The sequence below is a fragment of the Macrobrachium rosenbergii genome, chromosome 24, assembly GCF_040412425.1.
Source record: "Macrobrachium rosenbergii isolate ZJJX-2024 chromosome 24, ASM4041242v1, whole genome shotgun sequence".
Classification (NCBI taxonomy): Eukaryota; Metazoa; Arthropoda; class Malacostraca; order Decapoda; family Palaemonidae; genus Macrobrachium; species Macrobrachium rosenbergii.
Window position 1 is genome coordinate 31,660,294 of NC_089764.1, and position 20,988 is coordinate 31,681,281.

At 36.2% G+C, this 20,988-nt stretch overlaps 2 protein-coding genes across 3 annotated transcripts in view; one reads left to right on the forward strand and one right to left on the reverse strand.

The window, feature by feature from the left end:
- Window positions 1-1,571, forward strand: part of LOC136851979 (phosphatidylserine lipase ABHD16A) — a 35,737-nt gene extending 34,166 nt beyond the window's left edge. Inside the window, exon 15 of the transcript XR_010857022.1 lies at window positions 1,389-1,571. The gene's annotated coding sequence lies outside the window, so the exon portion shown is untranslated. The remainder of the gene's footprint in view (window positions 1-1,388) is intronic.
- On the reverse strand, window positions 1,339-19,858 carry LOC136851980 (pre-piRNA 3'-exonuclease trimmer-like). 2 transcript variants are annotated; one of them, XM_067126376.1, is made up of 14 exons: window positions 19,840-19,858; window positions 17,361-17,536; window positions 15,795-15,885; window positions 14,899-15,042; window positions 14,167-14,274; window positions 13,703-13,864; window positions 12,706-12,897; window positions 10,251-10,380; window positions 9,044-9,154; window positions 8,798-8,897; window positions 7,326-7,425; window positions 5,871-6,046; window positions 4,908-5,006; window positions 1,339-1,515 (listed from the first exon to the last, which is right to left on the reverse strand). In XM_067126376.1, the coding sequence occupies exons 2-14, from the start codon at window positions 17,489-17,491 to the stop codon at window positions 1,446-1,448; spliced, it is 1,614 nt and encodes a 537-aa protein (XP_066982477.1). In that variant the 5' UTR covers window positions 17,492-17,536; window positions 19,840-19,858; the 3' UTR covers window positions 1,339-1,445. The 2 variants fall into 2 exon arrangements, with proteins under 2 accessions (XP_066982477.1, XP_066982478.1); XM_067126377.1 differs by having other exon boundaries at window positions 19,819-19,852.
- Between the last annotated feature and the right edge of the window lie 1,130 nt (window positions 19,859-20,988).

Here is a 20,988-nt window from a genome sequence, read left to right on the forward strand (position 1 = left end):
AGTGACAATCGGTCTTGACACCCTGATGTTCTGAAGGATTGTTCAATCTAGGAAGATGGTCAGGTTAGTCCTTCAATCTAGACACACCAAAGCTGTTCGGCTCTGTCTTTCCAGGCCATAGGCATAACAGCCAATGACCATACTACATTGAAAACATCACTTCTTGTCTGGTCAGTAAATTTTAGCAACGTTTAAGCCTGGTCTGTACTTGGATAGGTAACCTCCTGGGAACTCCAGATGCTGTTGGCATCTAGGAGACATCTTTTGAATTCTTGATTAAAGTCTTGGGCTTAAGACTTCCAGTCGTTTTGCCTGATTTGCTAGATGATCAACATTGTATGAGCATTCCATTTCTAAGGACCCTAAGGCTACCAAGTGCTCGAAGGTCTTTTGCATTACCACCTAAGGATTTCCATCTCCAAACTAGGTGCTGACAACTTGTCATTAGTTCCAGCTCAGCCAAGAATTGCTGTCCAAGAGCCCCATTTCTTTTGACTTTATGTAATGATCAAACTGATACGCCACAGCTGATGTGGTGGAAAACAGTACGTTCCAGGCAAGATTTCATAAGGTCAGGGGCATTGGTCTGCCCCTAGCATTTAGGAAGAACCTGTTGGACAGGTACTAAGGGCAGGAATGTGGTCACGACAGACCACATTCGCCTCCTTTTTACCTTCGGGACGTTGCCCATAGATGGACGAATTTCATTGTTTTTGTGCTCAAATTTGTGCTCATGCTCTGCATGTGCTCTTATGCTTTATGTGAACTACCTGTTCTTATGCATTAATCTCTCTCCCTGTTGACCTTCCCACTGACTAGATTGTCAAGAGAGCAGGGGAACTGTTATGCTCATTATTGCCCTCTGCTGGAATTTCCAATACTTACCATACAGCATTCTTCAGCTATATTTTGAACCCTGTCATGTCAAAATCCTCTGTATATTTTTTCTCCTTATCTAGCCAGTTTTTAAAGTAAAATACCCTCACATTCATTATTTTGTCATTTGAACTTCTTTATTTTCCATCTCATAATTTTCCCTTTTATATATTTTACATAATTCCACAATCACTTTATAATACTCCAAACATTGTCAGTCTTTCCTCTGCTGTATCAAGTTTTTCATGCCATTCCTCCTAAATCTTCCACTTTGCCTCAGTATGGACCTGTCCACCCTTTGAAGTTCCCACCTTTTCTGCAATTGTCTAAAAATACAAATTAACCACTGATGTTTCAGACACCATCATAATTGGTAGATTTTGTTTTAAATAAGAATGATAATTTGTGTACCTAAACTCATCTTTTGATGAGGGTAGTTGCTGAAGGATAAAAGAAAAATAATAATAATCAAAATTCATTGAAAATTTAATTACATATTTTACATTTTACAGGACGTCCAGTACTGTAATCAGATTGGAGTTTGTACATCACACAGCTCTGATTTTGTATCAAGAAGGCTTCTTCAGAGTTGAATAAATAAACCAAGCAGATAAGCCAGTTGACACTAAAGCTCCAGACCTGTTGAATCAAAAATTCTCAAATAACAATCTTGCATCAATAAACATTAAAATCCATGCAATCTTAGTTAGTACAATACATACTAAAATTAGTGCTATTACATATTTTGTTTAGAATGAGAAATCCCTATAGTGTATGATAATATCGCCTTGCCTTTAAACACTGCCAAAGCTGTTTGTGGATCCTATCTTTCTGGGGCAGCCTGACAAACATGAACTGATACCATTACCACTTCTATACTTAACATTAGAGCTTTCAGGGAGGTCTCCAATAATGCCTTACGCCAAGGCATTTGAGTCGATAATGCTGCTTTAGCTCTGGCCTCCCATGACATCATCCTGTAAGGTTGTTCCTCACTTCTACTGAACTGCTGACATTAGTTTTATGAGTTCATGCTCCAGAGAATACTGTAGCGATTCGTCTCCTGTTCCTACTGCACCCTGATTCCCTGTTGCTGATCTCTCATACTTAATACTTGGTCATTTTCCAGCAGGGTCCTTATCCTAATCAACTCCCTGTTCCTCCTGGAAGCTTGGGTTTCCTTACACATCTTTGCCAAGGCGTTCCCTTGTCCCTTCAATTCTTTCTTACATGTCAACAGTTCAGTGTGACTCATACCAATGTTACTATTCACACTATATTAAAGAAATAGATTTATGATGAAGCAAAATGTAATTTTTTTTATGAAATTCATTTTTTCAACACAAATCCTTCCATCTCTGCAGCTTTGTTTGCAGCAAACAGGCTATATTACAGTACTGAAATTGTTTCTACTGGGATTACAAACACTACGCCTTTCATATATGGAGTATCCTTCCGCTCGTACCTGGACTGGCCGTTCACTAACTAAACAATGGTGGTACCCAGGTGGAGATGGATGAGAGGGGATGCCCATTCTCATCCAACCGTTATCTCTTCTGGCTGCAATGTTTCAAGACGTACTTCTTGCGTTCAGTCTTTTGATCTGTGCTGGCTGTTTCCTTTGCGTGAACCTTAAGCCTTTTTGTGATTTAAAAATCCTAAGTGCTTTCTTATGACTTATGCCTTTTTTGTGCCTGAAAATTTTTGCGTTGTAATTTTTTTTCAGTGCTTTTGTGCTCTTTGTTGGTTATTGTCCTAGTGGAGTGCAGACTAGACAAAAAACTACGTCTTAGGCCATGGTCAACCTTGCAATTGTTTTTGCTGAAAACTTAGCATCTTCTAATGGAGGGTTCATCAGCAGTTGTGTTGTTCTCTGACTTAGTATATATATACTAATAATATTATATTAACTTTTCAGGTGTCCGTGAGGCCCTCACCTCTCCTGAGGTAGTTATTTATGGTTACAATGGTCTCTGCTCTATTGATTGCTGCATTGGAATCATTAGTCCTTCGTCTGATATGTGCAACTTAAGTCTTCGGTTCATGAATAGACCAGCCCTGCAGTGTGAGGCGAGAGAAGGGTAGGAGAGCTGTTATTGCTCGTCCTTTTTCTTTGTCTTCACTTGTTGTCTACCTCTGCCTGGACCCTGCTCTATTGCCCACGTCAGCAGACCTCAAGGTATGGAAGTCTAGGCCTCATGTAAGAATTCTTGATGGGCTGCTTCCGCACGCTTTCCCCCCGGGGGATGGCAGGCATGCATGGTCACTGGTGGTGATCAGCTCTCCCTAGGTAGGGTCAGCACTGCAGTGCCAGCCTGCTTGGACTTGGGGTCTGCTCCCATCACAACTTTCGGCCTGCTTCGAGTTGAGGCTGTATGGCTTGTTCACCTCGTGATCAGGACACCTCCCATTCACTGCAGCTCTTTGGAATGACACAGAGAGGGGTTTGCATGACCTGCTTCAGTGAGAGGTTAGCATGGCCTGTCCGCCAGTCGCATACCTGGCCTATGGATCAGGTTTTACTGCCAGCAACAAGGGACGTTGCTCTGTCAATCCATCCATGGTTGGAAGGTTGTGGTGAACTAGTGAGCAGAGAGACTCTTCTCACTGCAACTCCTTGGGGTCACACAGAGAGGTTTGCACAACCCACTCAGTGTAGGTTAGCACAGCCCACTCGCTAGCCGTGTACCCAGTCTATGGCAGCTGGGAAGGTTCTCCTTCCCAGCCTTCTTCAGGAAATTTTTAGGGTAACCTGCTCAAGATTTTCACACACTCTGGAGCATGCATGGTCCAAGCAATCCTTCTCCAGTGAGAATTCAACTCACTGTCTGTCTAATTGCAAGGCATTTTGATACCTGCTCTCTTGAGTAGCAAAGATGTTTTGAATCTTAGAGTTCCCATACTCGATGTGTAGAGACTAGTTACAGACAACTTTGGTTTTCTCTTTTTATTTTCAGTTCTTGGAGCAATGATGGAATTAAGGTGATTGATATATCAATTCCATCATGGGTAGAACACACAACTGTGTTCACTGTTCTCTTTCCCTAACTTCTTAAATAAGCACTCAGTATTGTCTTAAATTATTCACTTCTTGGGTTAGAGTATTTTCTTCTTTCATTAATACCGATTAGTGCTGGAAAGAGTTGTCTAGGAACCCTTTCTTTTGACTTTGTCTCTTTTATTCTCCTTTGTCCTCGAAGTAGTGGCAAAGGTGCAAATTCCTCAGTTCCAAACTCAAGGTTCAAAAGTTTCTCAATTCCCTCCCTTCAATAATTTGTTGGTGGAGAGCCAGATGAAATGTTGCTGTGCCCAGTTTAAGCTCTAAATGTTACTTGAGGTGAATGAAGAACCTCAGACCAGAGAATAAGCGCCTTTTCCTGAGCACGGGATGTCGGTAGAAGGTTGTATCCAGACGCCGTCTCTAGTATAGGAGGTAATCTCCAAAGCGTAAAAGTCCCCCAGTAATATGGAGGACCCTCCAACCCACCCACAAGCTCACAAAATTAGAGGCGTTGGGCACTCTCTCTATTCAGGAGAACTTGGTCCAAACAGATGATGAAGGTGGCAGTCTGACACCACCAGACTACCTTCAAATCACTCTGCTAGAGGAGTGTTGCCCCTGGTCCCACCTAATTAGCTACACAGACTAATATAAAATAAGAGGGTTTGTGGTAAAACAAAAATATCTTGTTTTATTGCTTTTGTCAATACAAAGCCATTATGTACTCTATAGAGGCCCACTCCCTACTCTGTTCCTTAAAGCTGATCTAAAACAACACAATCAGTTAACTGGTTTTCTGCCATGGCCCCAGATACCTACTCACCCATGTGGAACTGGTGGGATTCACCTTCTGTAGTGTCTGGGAAATGTCATGGGCACACAAAAGACTAAAGTATAGTGGGTTTACACAGAAAAAATTTACTTCATCTTATAAAAAATTGTGTGACACAACAGTTTGAGGTGTTTTTGCATTTGTAACCAAGTGAAAAATAATTTAAAATGAAAATGCAATAAAATAGAAACCACTAACCATACTAATGTCCTGGTTAAAGGCGAGTGCTTCCAACGACTGTAACGTACAGCCCGTAAAGGACCATCTGCTTTGAAATTTCTCAGTATATCTCTTGTGCTAGAAGAAACATTGAGTTATTAATAAAAAGAACAGAATAATGTATCACTTTAGATTAGGTCTCATAACTACCAAGACAGTACAACAAAATAGAGTTTAACTGTAAGATTACAGTAGTCCAGGTTAGTCAGAACGTACGCTAGGTCGGGCTCTACATGGAAACAACAATGACATTTTAGATGTTCTAATTACCGTATACACTGGCCTAAGAAATGCACAGCTGTTTTATACGGTCATATTTTATAAAAACAAAAGCTAAAAAATCAGTTAATTTCATCAATGATTATTATTTTAGTGCTTTACTTAGGAATTAATATCTTGAAGTTTTAGTACTTTTGCTATTGCTTGTCCAACTACACTGTTAACCAGTCACCAAATTCAAGTACCTTCCTAACATCAAGGCGTACATGTGCATACCATGACTACAGTGTCAATTGTTGGTTTTTCATTATTTAATTAGGAATTCACAGTAAGACATCCAGTTATTACCACTTGTGTTGAGAAAGAGAGGAGTCATTATACTTACGATGGAGTCCCGACATAAAAATTGAACGATTTCATCAGCCTATGCAGTCCTCACCTTATTATGCTACACTTATATCATACTACTAGTGTGCATATTGCAAAATGCTCTGTACATATCACTGAGTTCTGCAAATTGCTCTGTACATATCACAGTTTTGCAAAATGCTCTGTACATATCACTGAGTTTTGCAAAATGCTCTATACATTATCTTTTCAGGAAAAAACACTTCTTAAATACTGAATGATAAGTCAAAACTCTTTAATGCAGATAAATTCCAATTCTGTGCAAAAATATAATCTATACAAATTCGAATCAAGTAGGAAAGAGAACTCCCTTACCATTCCCATGATGGTGAAGCAACCAAAACGGACTTCTGATTACGGGGCATAACATCAACTGCACCGTACTGTGCTAAAGCAGCGTACACCATCCCAGGAGAAACTCTCTTGCTATTTCGCCCCTCAACTAAGAGCCAAGGGGGACTTCTCGGCTTTCTGTCAGTTCCACTGAGGTTCTTGAAAAATATAAATAATGTCAATAATTTACCCATTACATATTCATACAATTCTATAATATGAACCAGTATATAATTCAATTTAATAGGAAAAAAACTGGTGAACAGAAATAGTGCTTTTGCCATCTCAAGTCTATACAGGTATCAGTTTACTTGCTGGGAATAGAAAATTTCTTAGCTCAAAAGTTTACATAAGATAGTGCTTCAGCACAAGCCCCTTCTACTCTCTCTATACACAACACTAACAATTAATCTCAAAAGAATACAGAGGACGAGGCATATACCCTCTTCCATCAAAACACTTGATCTAGAATGAGGACAGTGGCAGGGTGTATCAGAAGAATTTATGATATATGCTGGTGTCTATCAATACTGAGCCTCTTGCTGTTTATCATGGGAATGAAAGATGCAAGAAAAAAGGATCCTTGGGAGCTGATTTATGCAGATGACTTAGTGCTAAGTGCAGAAATAAGGGAAAAAAGTGGAGGAAATGTTCAAGGAGATGAAGGAGTGGAATAGAAAGGAGAGGACTGCAAATTAATTTGCACAAAAAACACTCTTAATGACTACCAAAGAAGCTCAAGAAGAGAGTACAATAAAAAAAGTAACCATGTGGTTGTTGTGGGTTAGGTGTGGATGAATGTTGTACTGTTCATATATCAAATGTAACAGACAGTATTGCAAAAGGTACATAAAATTACAAAATATTCATGGAGTAATAGTTTTTGAGAAACAAAGTGCATTACAAGAGCAAATTGGGAAAAGGGCAGAGTTGAGAACCCTGTCGTGATAGGCAGGTCTCATATGCTAATGAAGAGAGTAGCAGCAGCATGGATAAAATGGAGTGAGAGGCAGCCAGATTAATGGTGAATAAGACTTCCCATTAGTAGAGCAAGCAAAGACTTACGATGGGTACATAAAGCCAGTACTACTACTTTATGCAGCAAAAACATGGACAATGACAAGAATGCTGGAGGAGATTTTGAAAGTGTGTGACCACAGAATGTTAAGATTCATGGCCAGAGTACGACAGGAAGATGGTATTACAAATGAGAAATCGGTGGAGAGATGCAATATCAAAAGGCTGTCTAAAAGACAGATCTCTGAGATTAAAATGGTTCAGAAATGTGATGAGAAGAGATGAGGAGCAGTTGGCAAAGAAAAAGAGAGTGACAAAGTGATGATATGTAGGAAGACCCGAAAAAGTTAAAAACCAATATAGAACATTTATGCTAAAGTAATACACAAGACCTGCAAGAAATTCTGTTAAAAAACTCACCATATATTGAATGTTTGCCCTCTGTACCATGACTGCATTGGCAAAGGCTTTCAAAGAAAACACATGCTCTCTTGGACTCATTGGCCGATGACTTTCTCTCCTAATGAATAAGAAAAACAAACATCTTTCATTATACTCTAACTCAAGAGATTTTTGTCTTTTAAACATGAAACAGTTGCAAAAATAAGTTAATTTTCTGAGAATATCATACATTGCAAAATTTTCTTGTAAAATAAGAGAAATCTACTATAAAGAGTCACTTGTTTTTCCTCACATGTTGCTTTTGACTTGTATGGAAAAAGATGCAAGCCTACAGCTTCACCATGTTTTATAAAATTTCAAAGGAATCAATAGCTTTCATAAAATTCTTTAATTAAAAAACACAACCATAAAACCAACAATGTGTACACCCAAGTGCTGTACATGCCTCCATGAAATACAATATGATGGAGCCTTTGAAGACTGCTGTAGAAAAATATTTTCATTGGAGTCCTAAGAATACTTGTAACACCTTTTCTTAAAGCAATCATCACTGGTCATCAGTCTATGAATTGCAAATCACTTTTCACATACAAACATGACCTCTATAAAATCTACACTCCAAGTGCAGATTCACTCAACACTAGACATGTAATTGCTGCACTGTTTAACAGTAGTTTCAACACAGCTCTTGGAGTCATTGTGAAAAGATAGCACATTAACTTAAGCTAAGTGCAAAAACTAAGTTCACTAAACATGATGTCGTAGTCATGAACAAGTAACAGCTGAGGAATTACACAAATTTGTACCTCAACAAAAAATAATCAACAATTACTGTGGGATTTACTTTTACAAATCATGAGAATTATTTCTATTTTAATGATATAAAACAATCATTTCACCAAGCCCTGATCTAGGGCACATTCTCTCGGCTATACAATTAGTGGAAAAACTAAAACAGCTCACATTACCTAATGAAGCATATATGCAAAAGAAACACTGCAAAGCTATAGGATGGTGGGCTCCACAACTGGAGGGTAATTAAAGATACTGACAATTACAGAATCCTATACCATTCCTAGAGAGCCTGAACTACACATAAGTTCACCCTAAGGATCTCCCACTCATTCATGCAAAGATAATAATAAACGGCACCAACAGATGACACGAAGGGAGCAACTAGCAAGGGGGATCTCATTCATTTACTAACCACCACTTTGATGATTAGTATCTTGTCTCCCTTTCCTGGGCATTAAAACAGTAATAAAAATATGAGGTTTGCAATTTGTATGAATGTGTGACTAGGTGAAATGCATATGCTTATTCATGATACAATATTGTATTATGATAAACTATTTACAATCATGGCCACAGAGCAAAATAAAAAAAGCACTGCACACAATTTCAAGCGCCACATCAATAAACTGGTAGTTTTTACAGTGTTGAAAGGCTAATGCTATTCATCAGGACTACAACTATCAAAAATTACTTACGATGGCAATTGTGACATAGCATATATGTGCGACAAACTCAGAAAACAACGACCAGTGAGGTAAGCATCATAACCTGCCTCGTGGTGAAAGTCTGCTTGTACTGAAAATAAAAAATATATATATATATAGAATCATAATGCCATGCAATGTTGCAAATGGTATTTTCATTTCATACTGTACTTTGATAATGATTCAGTTTCTCCTGAATTGTATTACTATATTCAACTCTTGTAAATAAATACTTACAGTACTTATCTGAACCCAGATGTGAAATCTTCGGAAAATACATAACTCCTACGTCTTTTTTCAGACTGGCTGCTAGCTCTGACAGGCTTGTGTTGTTCAAAAAGTTGCTCCCTGAAAAAATCATAATGTTTTCATCCATTTTCTCCAAATGTGTTATTCTGGATTCAATTTTTTTTTACTACACTAAAGCTACCTATTACAGTACTTTCATTTTGGGTTCAAGCACAATGGTCAGATACATCTAGCCACTCCTCAACCTTCCCTTATGTCTATCCTGTAAAAGGACATAACCTAACCTCTTTCCTCACCATTTGATCTTTTCCGTTTTACGAAGTCTTTGGAAGCTATTTATTCATTACAAACATGTCCCTATCATAACACATTTACGTAAGATTTTCTCCCTACCGTTCACTTCATGAACTCAATGTACCTTTGCATCTATATCACCTCATTTAGTCACTGTTGTCCCCTACAAAACCTGTCTCTCTCTCTCTCTGGCTATGAGAGACCTCTATCAGTGTAACTACATGTATGGTACATGCAAACACAATGTGATAAACAAAAATTCTTAGGTTCCTGTCTCCACAACAACTGGAAATATTACCAATTCATAAAAGGTCCGAGTCCTAGAATTCATGCTTTCAAAATGTATTGTATATATTGTCCGTCAATAAGGGTTTATAATTAACATCTTTTCATAATAATTTTCTCAGTGGCTATGGATTTTAGAAGAAAAATTCATTATTACTGTACATGAAATGAAAGAATTAAAAAAGAAAATCTGTAAACCACTGCAACAACATTCTGGAGAACGAGAACATTCTGAACCTGACAGCTAGTTGAGTTTTATACTAATGATTCAAGGATATTTCAGTTGGGTTTCCAAGAAAAATGCAAAAATGTAAAGATACCATAATGCTTGAAGTCTTTAGTGTTAATGGACTTGTAGATAATATTCCTGGTCAACCTTTCAATCTACTTAATTCTTCAAAACAAACAACAATTATTTTTTACTTCATTACCACTTCCTTTTTACAGTGTTTTGGTAAGTCATCAAACTTTTAAAAAATGGACATATAATTAAAAAAAACTGTAAAAGCCTTTAAGTTACAGTGTTTTGGTAAGGCATTATAATGAAATAATTGTTTTACAACATCAAACTTAAATGGACACATAATTAAAAAAAAAAAAAACAACACACAATTACCTTGTTCACTTTTTTCTTTGAAATGTGTCTTCAATTTGGCGGCAATATATTTGGTGTCATAAATGAGTGGAAACTTTCCGTGTAAGCTTGCCTTAAACTCTTCGTATGAATGTGGGAGATTCCGACAGAACTGTAAATAAGAGCAACTTTATTCAAGTGAGTCTCAAGCTTAGCAAAACAAAAACAAGAAAAAAAGAAAGAAACCAAGAGGGATGTTTGGAATTCTAAATCCATATGAATTACGTATAATTTTAACATACTCCTCTTTCATGCCACAGAAACTAAATGATTCTTCAAATGAATTTCAACCTGTTTCTTGGTAAGATTGAGCAAACGAAACAGTTGTTCCATAATAAATAAAAGGACAGTTCACCTAAACATTATTAGAAACAGATTCATATTCCTTACATACAAACTATTATTTTTAAATAAAATCCATTTACTCAGTCTGCAAAGTCAGACCAGCCACAAAATTTCAAAATGCTTTATAGTGGTGGTTAACTAGCAAGAGACACAGGTCATACAATGAACCCCCTTTTCTCTCGTGTGAACTGTGGTTAAATCCTCACAGCATTCAGTTACACCTACAGAGTGAGTTGGTTTGTTTATCAACCGACAAGGAAAGAGAACAAACAATCCTTTAAAAAATAACAGTTTGTAAGTACAAAACAAAGTCTGTTCAAGCGTTTTTCATCACATCACTCCTAAAAGAATACAGTACAAATGGCGTTTTACAAAAACAGCCCTACTACTTTGGTGCAGAAACCCATGCTTTAGGATTTCATTGGATCTTCATTACTTTTTAGATTTTATATACTGGTATGATAATCATACCAAAATTTGAGATCAATTGTTCTATTAACTTTTTATTAATAAAACCACAAGTTTACACACACCTCTCCATGACTGTCTGGTCTCAGCACTGGGTGGAGAAGATATTAATATTCAGGCTAGTGTCAACAGTACATGGAATTGAAGAAAAAGTTAATCGCAAACACCCACTGAGGGGAACAACTCATCAAGGTAACACTGGATTCAAGAAAAAATGCGCTGAAAATACTTTGCCTAAACAAGGAAAATAAGCTGAAAGCATTTTAAAGTTATGGATGTCTATGGCTGTATGACTAAACTTACAGCTCTCTTTCTTTAAATTTATATAGCCAGTGATCTATCTATATATCCTGGTAATGACAAACCAAAGCCTTTTTATATGGAGTAATTTCAGCAGACATGCATGAATGTGGTCACTGAGACTTGTGCAGAAGGGTAGCCATGGTGGAGATGAGGGTGAGTGGGGAAATACCCTTACTCACTTCACAATATCCAGTCATTTTTTCTTCCGCTGCCTTCAAGATCAGACACGTTTTGCTTTGTACAAAAATAAGCAACTGAAGTAATCAAGCATACTGCCAACCAAAATTAACACTTATAGGCCTGCACTTTAGGTACCCAAGGCAGCTAAAAACAACTGGTAACATCAAAAGCAGAGATTTCCTCATGTCGCGTTGTTCACAGGTGAAAATATCAAGAATTCATTCTTTAACTGATAACTACATTCAGCTAACCATGCACATACCAGGCAGTTTACAGCAAGTAAATAAAGAGGTTTGTACACTGAAAAGATATATTACCCAATGGATCCCAGAGCTTGACAGTACAACTATCTTAACACTTATCTAATTTAAACCAAAATTATTTCAAGTATTCACAAAAAATAAAACAAGGTCACATTAAGTGCAAAAAGATTACAAAAACCCAAGATTTCTGGTAGGAAATTATAACAACACCTCGCTGATAAATCTAACTTACTCATAAAGTAAAGCAAAAAGCTAAATATAGAAATACTTAATTTTAGATTTAAATTTTTTAAATACTTACCTCTCCATTATACAGTTTTTACTTCCATGCTAGCAGTAGTTTGACAAATTGCAACAAAAAAATGAGAACATTCGGTTTTCTACGAATATCCGTCTTCTATCCATCTACTTCCCCCATGCCCCGCCAAGGGACTGATAGGTACAAACACTCGTAGCCAGTCAGTCTGCCATTGCTCACATGTCCAGTGGATTACCGTCCATTAAGGATAGAAATTAGCAGGAAAGTCCTTAACCAAAGTCCTAATGAAAAGGACATTACATTCTTCCTCTTCCGAAGCTCCAGTGAACAGAAGACGGATATTCATAGAAAACTAAATATTCACTTTTTTTTTTTGTTTCAATCTGTCAAATACCGCTGCAGCAGAAGTAAAAGCTATATAATGGAGAGGTGGGGTTTATTCAAAAAATATGGTAAAGCTATGGGTTAAAGGGATGCTGTAAAAACCCTTTGGTAATGCCTACAATGTACCATGACAGCAACGACCCCCAACAAAAGGAGTACTACACAAATTAAACAGTAATTGAATATACCATGCATATGATACAAATTCCATTAAAATACAGACTAGGTTTCTTACCTCTTTATATACCAGCATAAGATCTAGAAGTCCATTGTGAAATATGAGAGGTTTCTGGTGCTTGGCTAAATGCTGAAAAATAATAGTAAACCCTAGCAGCTCGGCTATGTGGTCTTTTACCATTATTTCTCCATTTGGGTCTTGTTCTAAAAGTGTTGCTCTTTCATCAGCTGACACCTTCTTAATAATTACCTGTAAGTATAGAAAAAAATTAATTAATTAAGCAATACTCTTAATAGACTTTTTATACATGTGGTTTCCATACTGAAACAAAAACAAGGTATCCAAAGTATACAAAAATTGATTACACTTAAGTACCAAATGCATTTTATTTGCAATTTGGAATTAGTGTCTTGTGAAGATTGTTAAAACTGATTATGAATACTGTAGTTGCTTTAGATCTTGAGAGAACAGTTAGTGATGTGTAAGGTTTCACTTGTCAATTGTTCTCATGCTCTTTTTAAATTTCTAGACCTTCACACTTTACTTTACATATATGGAATAAAACTTGACCTCTGAGTAATAAACATTCTGCTGGTCCTGTGGAGCAATGTATTTTCATTCACTTCCTGAGGTTACCGAAACAATTTTTTTTTATTTTAGTGAAAACTGTGGATAATCTTTGAAATAAAAAAAATCTGTAAAAGAAAATGCTCTGTCTGAATGGACACCTCATTATTCCGATTGTAAATGAACAGCTTTTTCCTTGGGTCAATCTGCACTGCAAGTGTATAGTCTGTAGTAAAATGAACGTGTACATCTTCAGGTCGCTGTGTCAGAGGCGACTCACATCACGGAAATCACATTCAGAGCAAATGGACTCTAAATATTTATTGATCTTTCCTAACTTAACTTTCATTATTTCCATAATTTTTCTTTGTTCACCTGTCTTTTGAACTCTGGAAACTTGCTCTGCATATTAGAGGTCTTTTGGAATTTTGTTCTATATTAATTTTTTCTAATTTAGAACAGTAAAAACATTCAGAATTTTACATACCTCACCATTATCACTCTCTGACCACAGGTCATCAAACCTGTGGCGTATCATTGCTCTCAGGAGAAATCTGTGAGAGTGATTATCTTTTAGATTCAGTGTCATTGTGCTTCCCTCCTCAGCAGATGCTGCCCAAGACCCAACTTTACTCAGGTGGTCACGTAGCTGTTAGAAAAAAACACACAAGTAATACAAATTTAGGCTTAGAGTGCACAAAATAATGTTCTAAATAATACCGCATCTCTTACATTTCAAAGTACAGTTCCTAAAATAAGACATTAAAGGATTACCAGTAACAAACTTAGAGATAAATTTGGTGGTCACTTTGATATTTACGAAAGTTAAAAACATATGAGTTGGTTACAAGCCTTGTTCAGATTGCCATGACCCAGATATATAAAGTATGTGTAGTATTTATCACCTTCAAAAGGACCAAATGACCAAATAACCTAGTGAAAACAACCTACCTCGTACGATATATCAGTAACTTTCTCTCCCTTCAAGATGGCAAGTAAATCACTCTGGATCATTTCAGCTGCATCGTCGTTCATGAAATGAATTCCTCCATAAAGCCACTACTGAAAAATAAAGCCATACAAATCATCCATCATTTTTTCATTTGTTACTGTCCCTACGAGCTATATGCACTGGTCAAATCTTTCAGCTCAGAAATAACTGTCACTGTTGCAATATCCTATTTTTCTTGAAAATCAAAACCTCCTTTACTTCCGAAAATATCAAGCCTGGTGGAAACTAAGCTATGATGGAAATTAATGAAAATTTTCCTTTTTAATCCTGTATCATGAAAGGTCATAATGCATAAAATCAAAATAATGAGGTCATGTGAAACATACATAAACATAGGAGTAGAGTAAACAAAATCTTTTTTTATCTAATTATAAAGAACATCCATGGTCCTCTACTTTTATTTTGCCTACATCTTCAATACTCTTTTTCAACACCAGAGAATGGTTGTAATCCACAATCACGTGTATATTGTATGACTGCGAGATTACTGTAAAATGAATATGAAGGTGAGTTCTATTGTAAAAGCCTAGGTTTGCATAGAAGTAACATAGTACTTGTATTTCCATCAATGCTCAATTACCGGTATTCTAATGAGGATATGGTAGGTAATGATGATAAAACATACTACATTACTAATACGGACTGAAGGTAAGAACAAAGATATACATTACCTTGTTGAAATCAAATTTGTATTTCTGTAAAAACTCAATACTGGAAGTCTGGCACAAGAAACTTGGATCATAGGACACAGCTGAGCAAGGACGCAGGTAGAAGTTATAGCTGGTGACTGAGTATTCATTGGAATGCAAAACACCCTGTAACAGAATATACAAAGGTTTGAACAGTTCAGTATTTTGTTTCATAGATAAAATCTCTTCCCTAACCCAAAACAATGGGGCCTATAAAACTCAATAACAGTTATCAGTGCAAAAAATCTTCAGTAATAATAATATAATAATAATAATAAAAAATAATAATAATAATTATAGACCACACAAGCAAACTTAAAAATTCAAGACATTATTATTGTTTACTATCACTGTGTAATTCATAGTAATTATTTACATATGCATATTTCTTATAAAACTTTTCTTTTAGCTTCCCTATTGTGAAACTTCCAGAACAGATTATAATTAACAACATAGAGCACTGTTCATTTGAAATGACTCCCAAAGCATAAAGTTTACTATTTGACATTGGTAATATGCATACAATGTTTTATTAATTTCACTTTTCTGAAAGTCCTTTTAGCAACTTTCAGCAATCGCAGCTGTTATAGACAAAGTTAATGGAACTCTTAAAACAATTCCAAGGTTAGTTTATATGTCTCCTGAAAACTGCTCCTATAGATATTCATTTGATACTCTCGTACACAGGGGAGGGGGTATCTTTGTTATTCATTACAATATTATTCTACTCCATTTCCAATTCAAAAAGACAGTTCCTGATAACCTAGCCTATGGTAGGTTAGATGAATTATGCCAGACATTTGCAAAATATAGGCTTCCTGGTAGCCTAACTTCTGTGATAAATAAAAAAAAATGCATGGCATACAATGATACTGTACCTTAAAAATTGACAGCCCAATTTGACATATAGTAACCCTATGAAAGTTGGCACAAAGCTTCTGATAGCGATGAGCTCCATCGTCAAAGAAACTGAAAAAGAGTAAAGGTACATAAATCTTTTAATTTCCATTGAAGTCACATTATTTGCAGGTCTAAAAAAAAAAAAGAAAGTCTAAGTAAATACAGTAATACCACTGACCTCAAGAGAAATTGCATAAGAGAGAATATATACCCAAACTGCATAAATCTTTTAATATAAAAGAACTCCATGTTCTCCATCTGGTATTATTATTCAGTCATCTACCCCTCCAAAAACAATTCTATTCTGAATTGTATGCAAATAATGTGTACTGTATAAATGTTCCACAGAAAAATCTGTGAATAGGTGGAAGCCGCAAATCCGGAACCATGAATAGGCGGGCTCCACTTTAAATTTTATACTGCTTGTGAGGGCAGAGCACTACCTTTACTGTTATATTTTCTATCTGTGACAGGTTTGCCATAACCTAGCACTGTCATCAATAAAGAATACTACTTTGTATTTTCACACTCTTAGTTATCAACAGCAAAAAGTGAAGACAGACATTAATGGAGAAACGAGAATAAAACATAGAATCTACGCCAATTGCCAAGCCCTGGGACCTAGAGGTCATTTAGCGCTGAAATGGAAACTATCAGCAGAAAAGTTTTAAGGGTGTAACAGGAGGAAAATCTCCCAATTGCACTTTGAATCAATTATTGGGAGAGGGTGGAAGGTAAGATGGAAGAAAAAGAATATGAATGGAAGTAAAAGGAATGAAAGTGGTTGCAGCTAGGGGTAGAAAGGATGTTGCAAAGAACCTTGAGTGTTACCTACAGTGCACCACATGAGGTGAACTGACAGCACTACAGTCAACCCCCAGTATTCGTGGGGGATGCATACCACAACGTCCCCGGGAATAGCTAAAATCTGTGAATACTTAACACCCTCTAAAAATGCTTGTAACTGCCTATTTTGATAGTTCAAACACCAAAAAAAAAAACTAAAAATGCTTACACCTGAGTATTTTAATAGTTTTATCACAAAAAATACAGTCACAAAAATTATAAAAAAAAAAAATATAATAATTAGTAAATATTTCTCTATGAAAAATACTGCAAATGGGCGAATTTTCCGCAAATAAAAGTGTACAGTATATACATTCCACAAAAAAATCCACAAATAAGTGAAGCCACAAATCCGGAACAGTGAACAGGGAGGGGTCCAGTGTAACCCCCTACAGGGAAAATGTTTCCCCAATAGGGTTGTTACTGTAAATTGCCCACCATTAGAAAAAGCAGTTAGATCTTTAAATTAGTGTAATCCGCTGAACCAGCTGGGAATGGCACTTTTAAAATAATGATTAAACCTCACAAAAGTTAAGAATGAAATGCATGGATCCCTCACTGATATAAAAATTATTGGATACCATCAACCGATGGGTAATATCATTAACAAGCAACGCTTATTTTGAAATTTTAGTCTGTTTCCTGACTAAACTGTAAAGTCAAACTTTACATTTCATCCTATAGTAATCTTTACTCACCTATTTTTGAATGCTGGATCAACCAGAAGTCCAGTGAATTCTGTATCAACTGCAATAAATGAAGATGATTTGATGTCTGACAGAATGCCATCCAGTAAGGCATCAAAATTCTCATTAGTGACGTCAACCATATTACGAAAAACTACATCTAAGTCACCAAAATCACTTGTCAGCACCTAAAATTAAGAAAATCATTACAGATGACGCTTCCAGATATAACCAAGTTTATTACAATAATATAACCAACTAAGGCTGTAAAGCAATTTAACATTTAAGTACAAAAACTTCATGTACTCTAATCACTATTAAAAGTTGGGAATGAGTCCTGACAGAGATGGTGCAATTCAAAGCCAAATGTATTGTATAGGTTAAGACCAGGTCTCGTTATTTTCTAGTGTCTCCTTTCCATCGTAGCTCCCACTAGGTTAGGGTAGATTAGGATGTACAGTATTGCTATAAATACCACTATCATTTATTTCACGGCTAGAGGAGGGTTAGGAAAGTGAAGCTCACCTAACAAGGTAGATCTCAATGCCCTACGTTAGGTTAGGTTATGTTTGGGAGGGCTAGGCTAAGATGTATTCCCGTGATTATATTCCCAAAGGTCACTCAATACTTTTTTCTCCATTCCAAACCCCAGTTTCCCAAGCAAGTTCCTAAAATTATTTTTTATGTGGGTGTTTAAAGAGTTCAAAGAGCAATTCTGATGGAAACGAATGTCAAAAGCATTTGATACCACCAAAAACTGTTGGAAATTACTTATTTCATTATCCATTTTATCCTATGACCGGTTCTTGATGGAGTTAGATAATTCTACTAGGTTTATGTCTGCTTAATAGCCTATGCCTACTGTGAAAAGCAAACTGAAAACTACGGAAAATTTACTGTTACTGAGATACTCAAAATTTCTCTTCATGCTTTGAAGTTTGGGCACGTGGAGCTGGTATTAAACGCGGCATTCGTGAAAGTGAGGCTGGTAATAATATGAAAACATACCCTGATTACAAGTTGTAAGGGTAAATTTTTACTTTATTAACACAACCCCTCTCTCGAGCACTGTTTAGTACAGCCCCAAGGAATGAATGTAATAACATGATCACAGGACAACTAATACCTTGGTAACTGTAAATTTGTGATCGATTTAAGCATGATAATTACATTGAGCACACTACAGAGATTTTAGAACACAGCATAAAAAACTCTAATAAGGAGTTGTGGCATTAAAGCAAAATAATCCCATTATGAGATTCTAATAAAATTTTCCAATTGAATTATGAATGGGTAAAACTGAAGAATACTCCCACACCCATTTGGCTCAGTAACTACCAGTTTAAGTGCAAAATGGGCGTCATGTTCAGCACCAGCACCAAGGGGGAATGAACATAAGAACATAAATAAGTGATGGTAAATATCATAAATATAAACAGAGGAGACTAGCCTGAACCAGGCTGCGGTAGTAGTCTTCAGTTTTACCTCCAAGTAAAATAATACCATTACAAATATCAAACAAAATTTTCCATATAAACTGAACTATGAGTGTTCCCGTGACCTTGTCTAACGTAGCTTACCAACAAAACGGTAAAATCTTATAAGTTACCAATGCGATTCCAGCTAGCCATTTTCGCACGAAAAACCGTTTTGGGTTTTTCATGCAAAAATGCCTAGGAAATGCCTAGGGCAGTAAAAGAACCTATAAATACCAACCTAACATACCCGAGAGGTGTTTACTGGTTACAATTTTGCCATATTAGCTCTGGATGGGGGGAGGGGCCGTTATTGTGTCCTAACTTATGAGTCGTAATTTGATTAATTATTTTCTCTGTTATTAAGCATTTGCGAAGGTTGTGTATTGAGAAGACATTTTTTGTTTTGATGTGTTTTACCTAAGAAAAATATAAATTATAATGTGGGAGGTGGCTGGAGTTTTCCGAAAAATAACTAATTTTTTTATTTATCATTCATCATTTATTACGATAGATTATTATTTATGGGGCTCAAAATAACGAGAATGAAGAGCTCTATTCAAAAATGTAGGTTACAATTTCAAATCGTGTATTGGCGACTTATAATATAATACCTACAAAACTACCTACTACGGCAAGAATATCACCCCATAAGCTAGAGCCTAGGATATATTATTCGATCCTGAACGTCAATAAAATAAAAACATCAAGACACAATGTTTTTTTTTATCCTGGAAAGTTGTAAAAACATCTGAGCAATTTATTAACAGAATAGGAAAAACATAACTCATGGAGGTCTCGTGTTCATGACAGCCCAGGAGGCGAACCCCGTCCACAAGATGTACAAATTAACTACTTTTTAAGGTTAAACATAACACAAAACAGAACAAAATCATGTGCAATATGTTGAAAACAATTGAAACAACAATTACAACATAGTAATGTGTCGAAATGGAGTACGAATAAAAGAAAAAATTAAAAAAATGGCGATCTACCACTTGAATGTTTACACTTACGGGCGCCGTTCCAGAGACTGGTAACTTCTTGGTTAATTTCAACCGAAAATACTTTGCCTTTGTATCGGCTCTTCTTTAATTTGGTTAATTGGGCGATGTTACCGGTTTTTGCTTTGTCATTTCGCCAAAATCTTTTAAAATTGTCAGTTTTTGCGTTGAAATATGGAAATATGTGAACGATGATCACAGTGCTATATTGCTGGCAACGGTATGAATGATAGATGATAAGGTGTCAGCTGCTAAATCAGGAAATTCGTCATGTAACAGAGAATACAGTACTTGAAGCATTTGTAATATATATATATATATATATATATATATATATATATATATATATATATATATATATATATATATAGGTATATATAAACATATAGAAAGAATACTTGCCAGATTGCTGTATTATTTAATGATGAATATATTGTGTACTGTTTATATTTCTGCCATGTTTCCTCGACTTTAATGATTCCGTCTCATTTTTTTTCAGTTATGTTTCTCCTTTCCTTTCCTCTTACAAAGTCGTTTTTGAGTCCTCGTTTTCTCTGTTTCTCTGCCCACTGGATATTCATAGTGGGACCTTAAGATAAGTCATTGTATATACTGTTCATTAGTAAATGTATGAGATGCAGTATAACATTTATTGCAAAGACATTGCTATATTACTTTTCCCAGTTTTCTGTTCACTTCACGTAACTGTTTGTTCACTTGATAAACATCCTTCCTGAATCTGCTTTCTGATATTTCAGGGATGTAGGCTACAAATTCCTAATTTACCAATCTTCAGTTTTCCGTATTTCTTTTACAAAAAATTCTGCTACCATCTTTGTACCCCTTGCTTTTTTCTTTGAGAGTTACCCCATTAATAAGGCTACAGACCTACTTAACAACCAAAGTGGCTTGTGGGTTGCTTGTTTTCCAATAAGAGACCAAGTATTAGCAGTAGATCATAACAAAGCTTTCCATTTCCGTGACTGCTCGGTACTTGAGTTTCAAGGATCAGGAAACATGCCTTCTACTTTCATGTTATCCAAGGTCATTTTCATACCATTGAGTGGATGGAATGGAATATAGAGTTTAGGCCAAAGGCCAAGCACTGGGACCTGTGAGGTCATTCAGCATTGGAAAAGAAAATTGAGAGTAGGTAGGTTT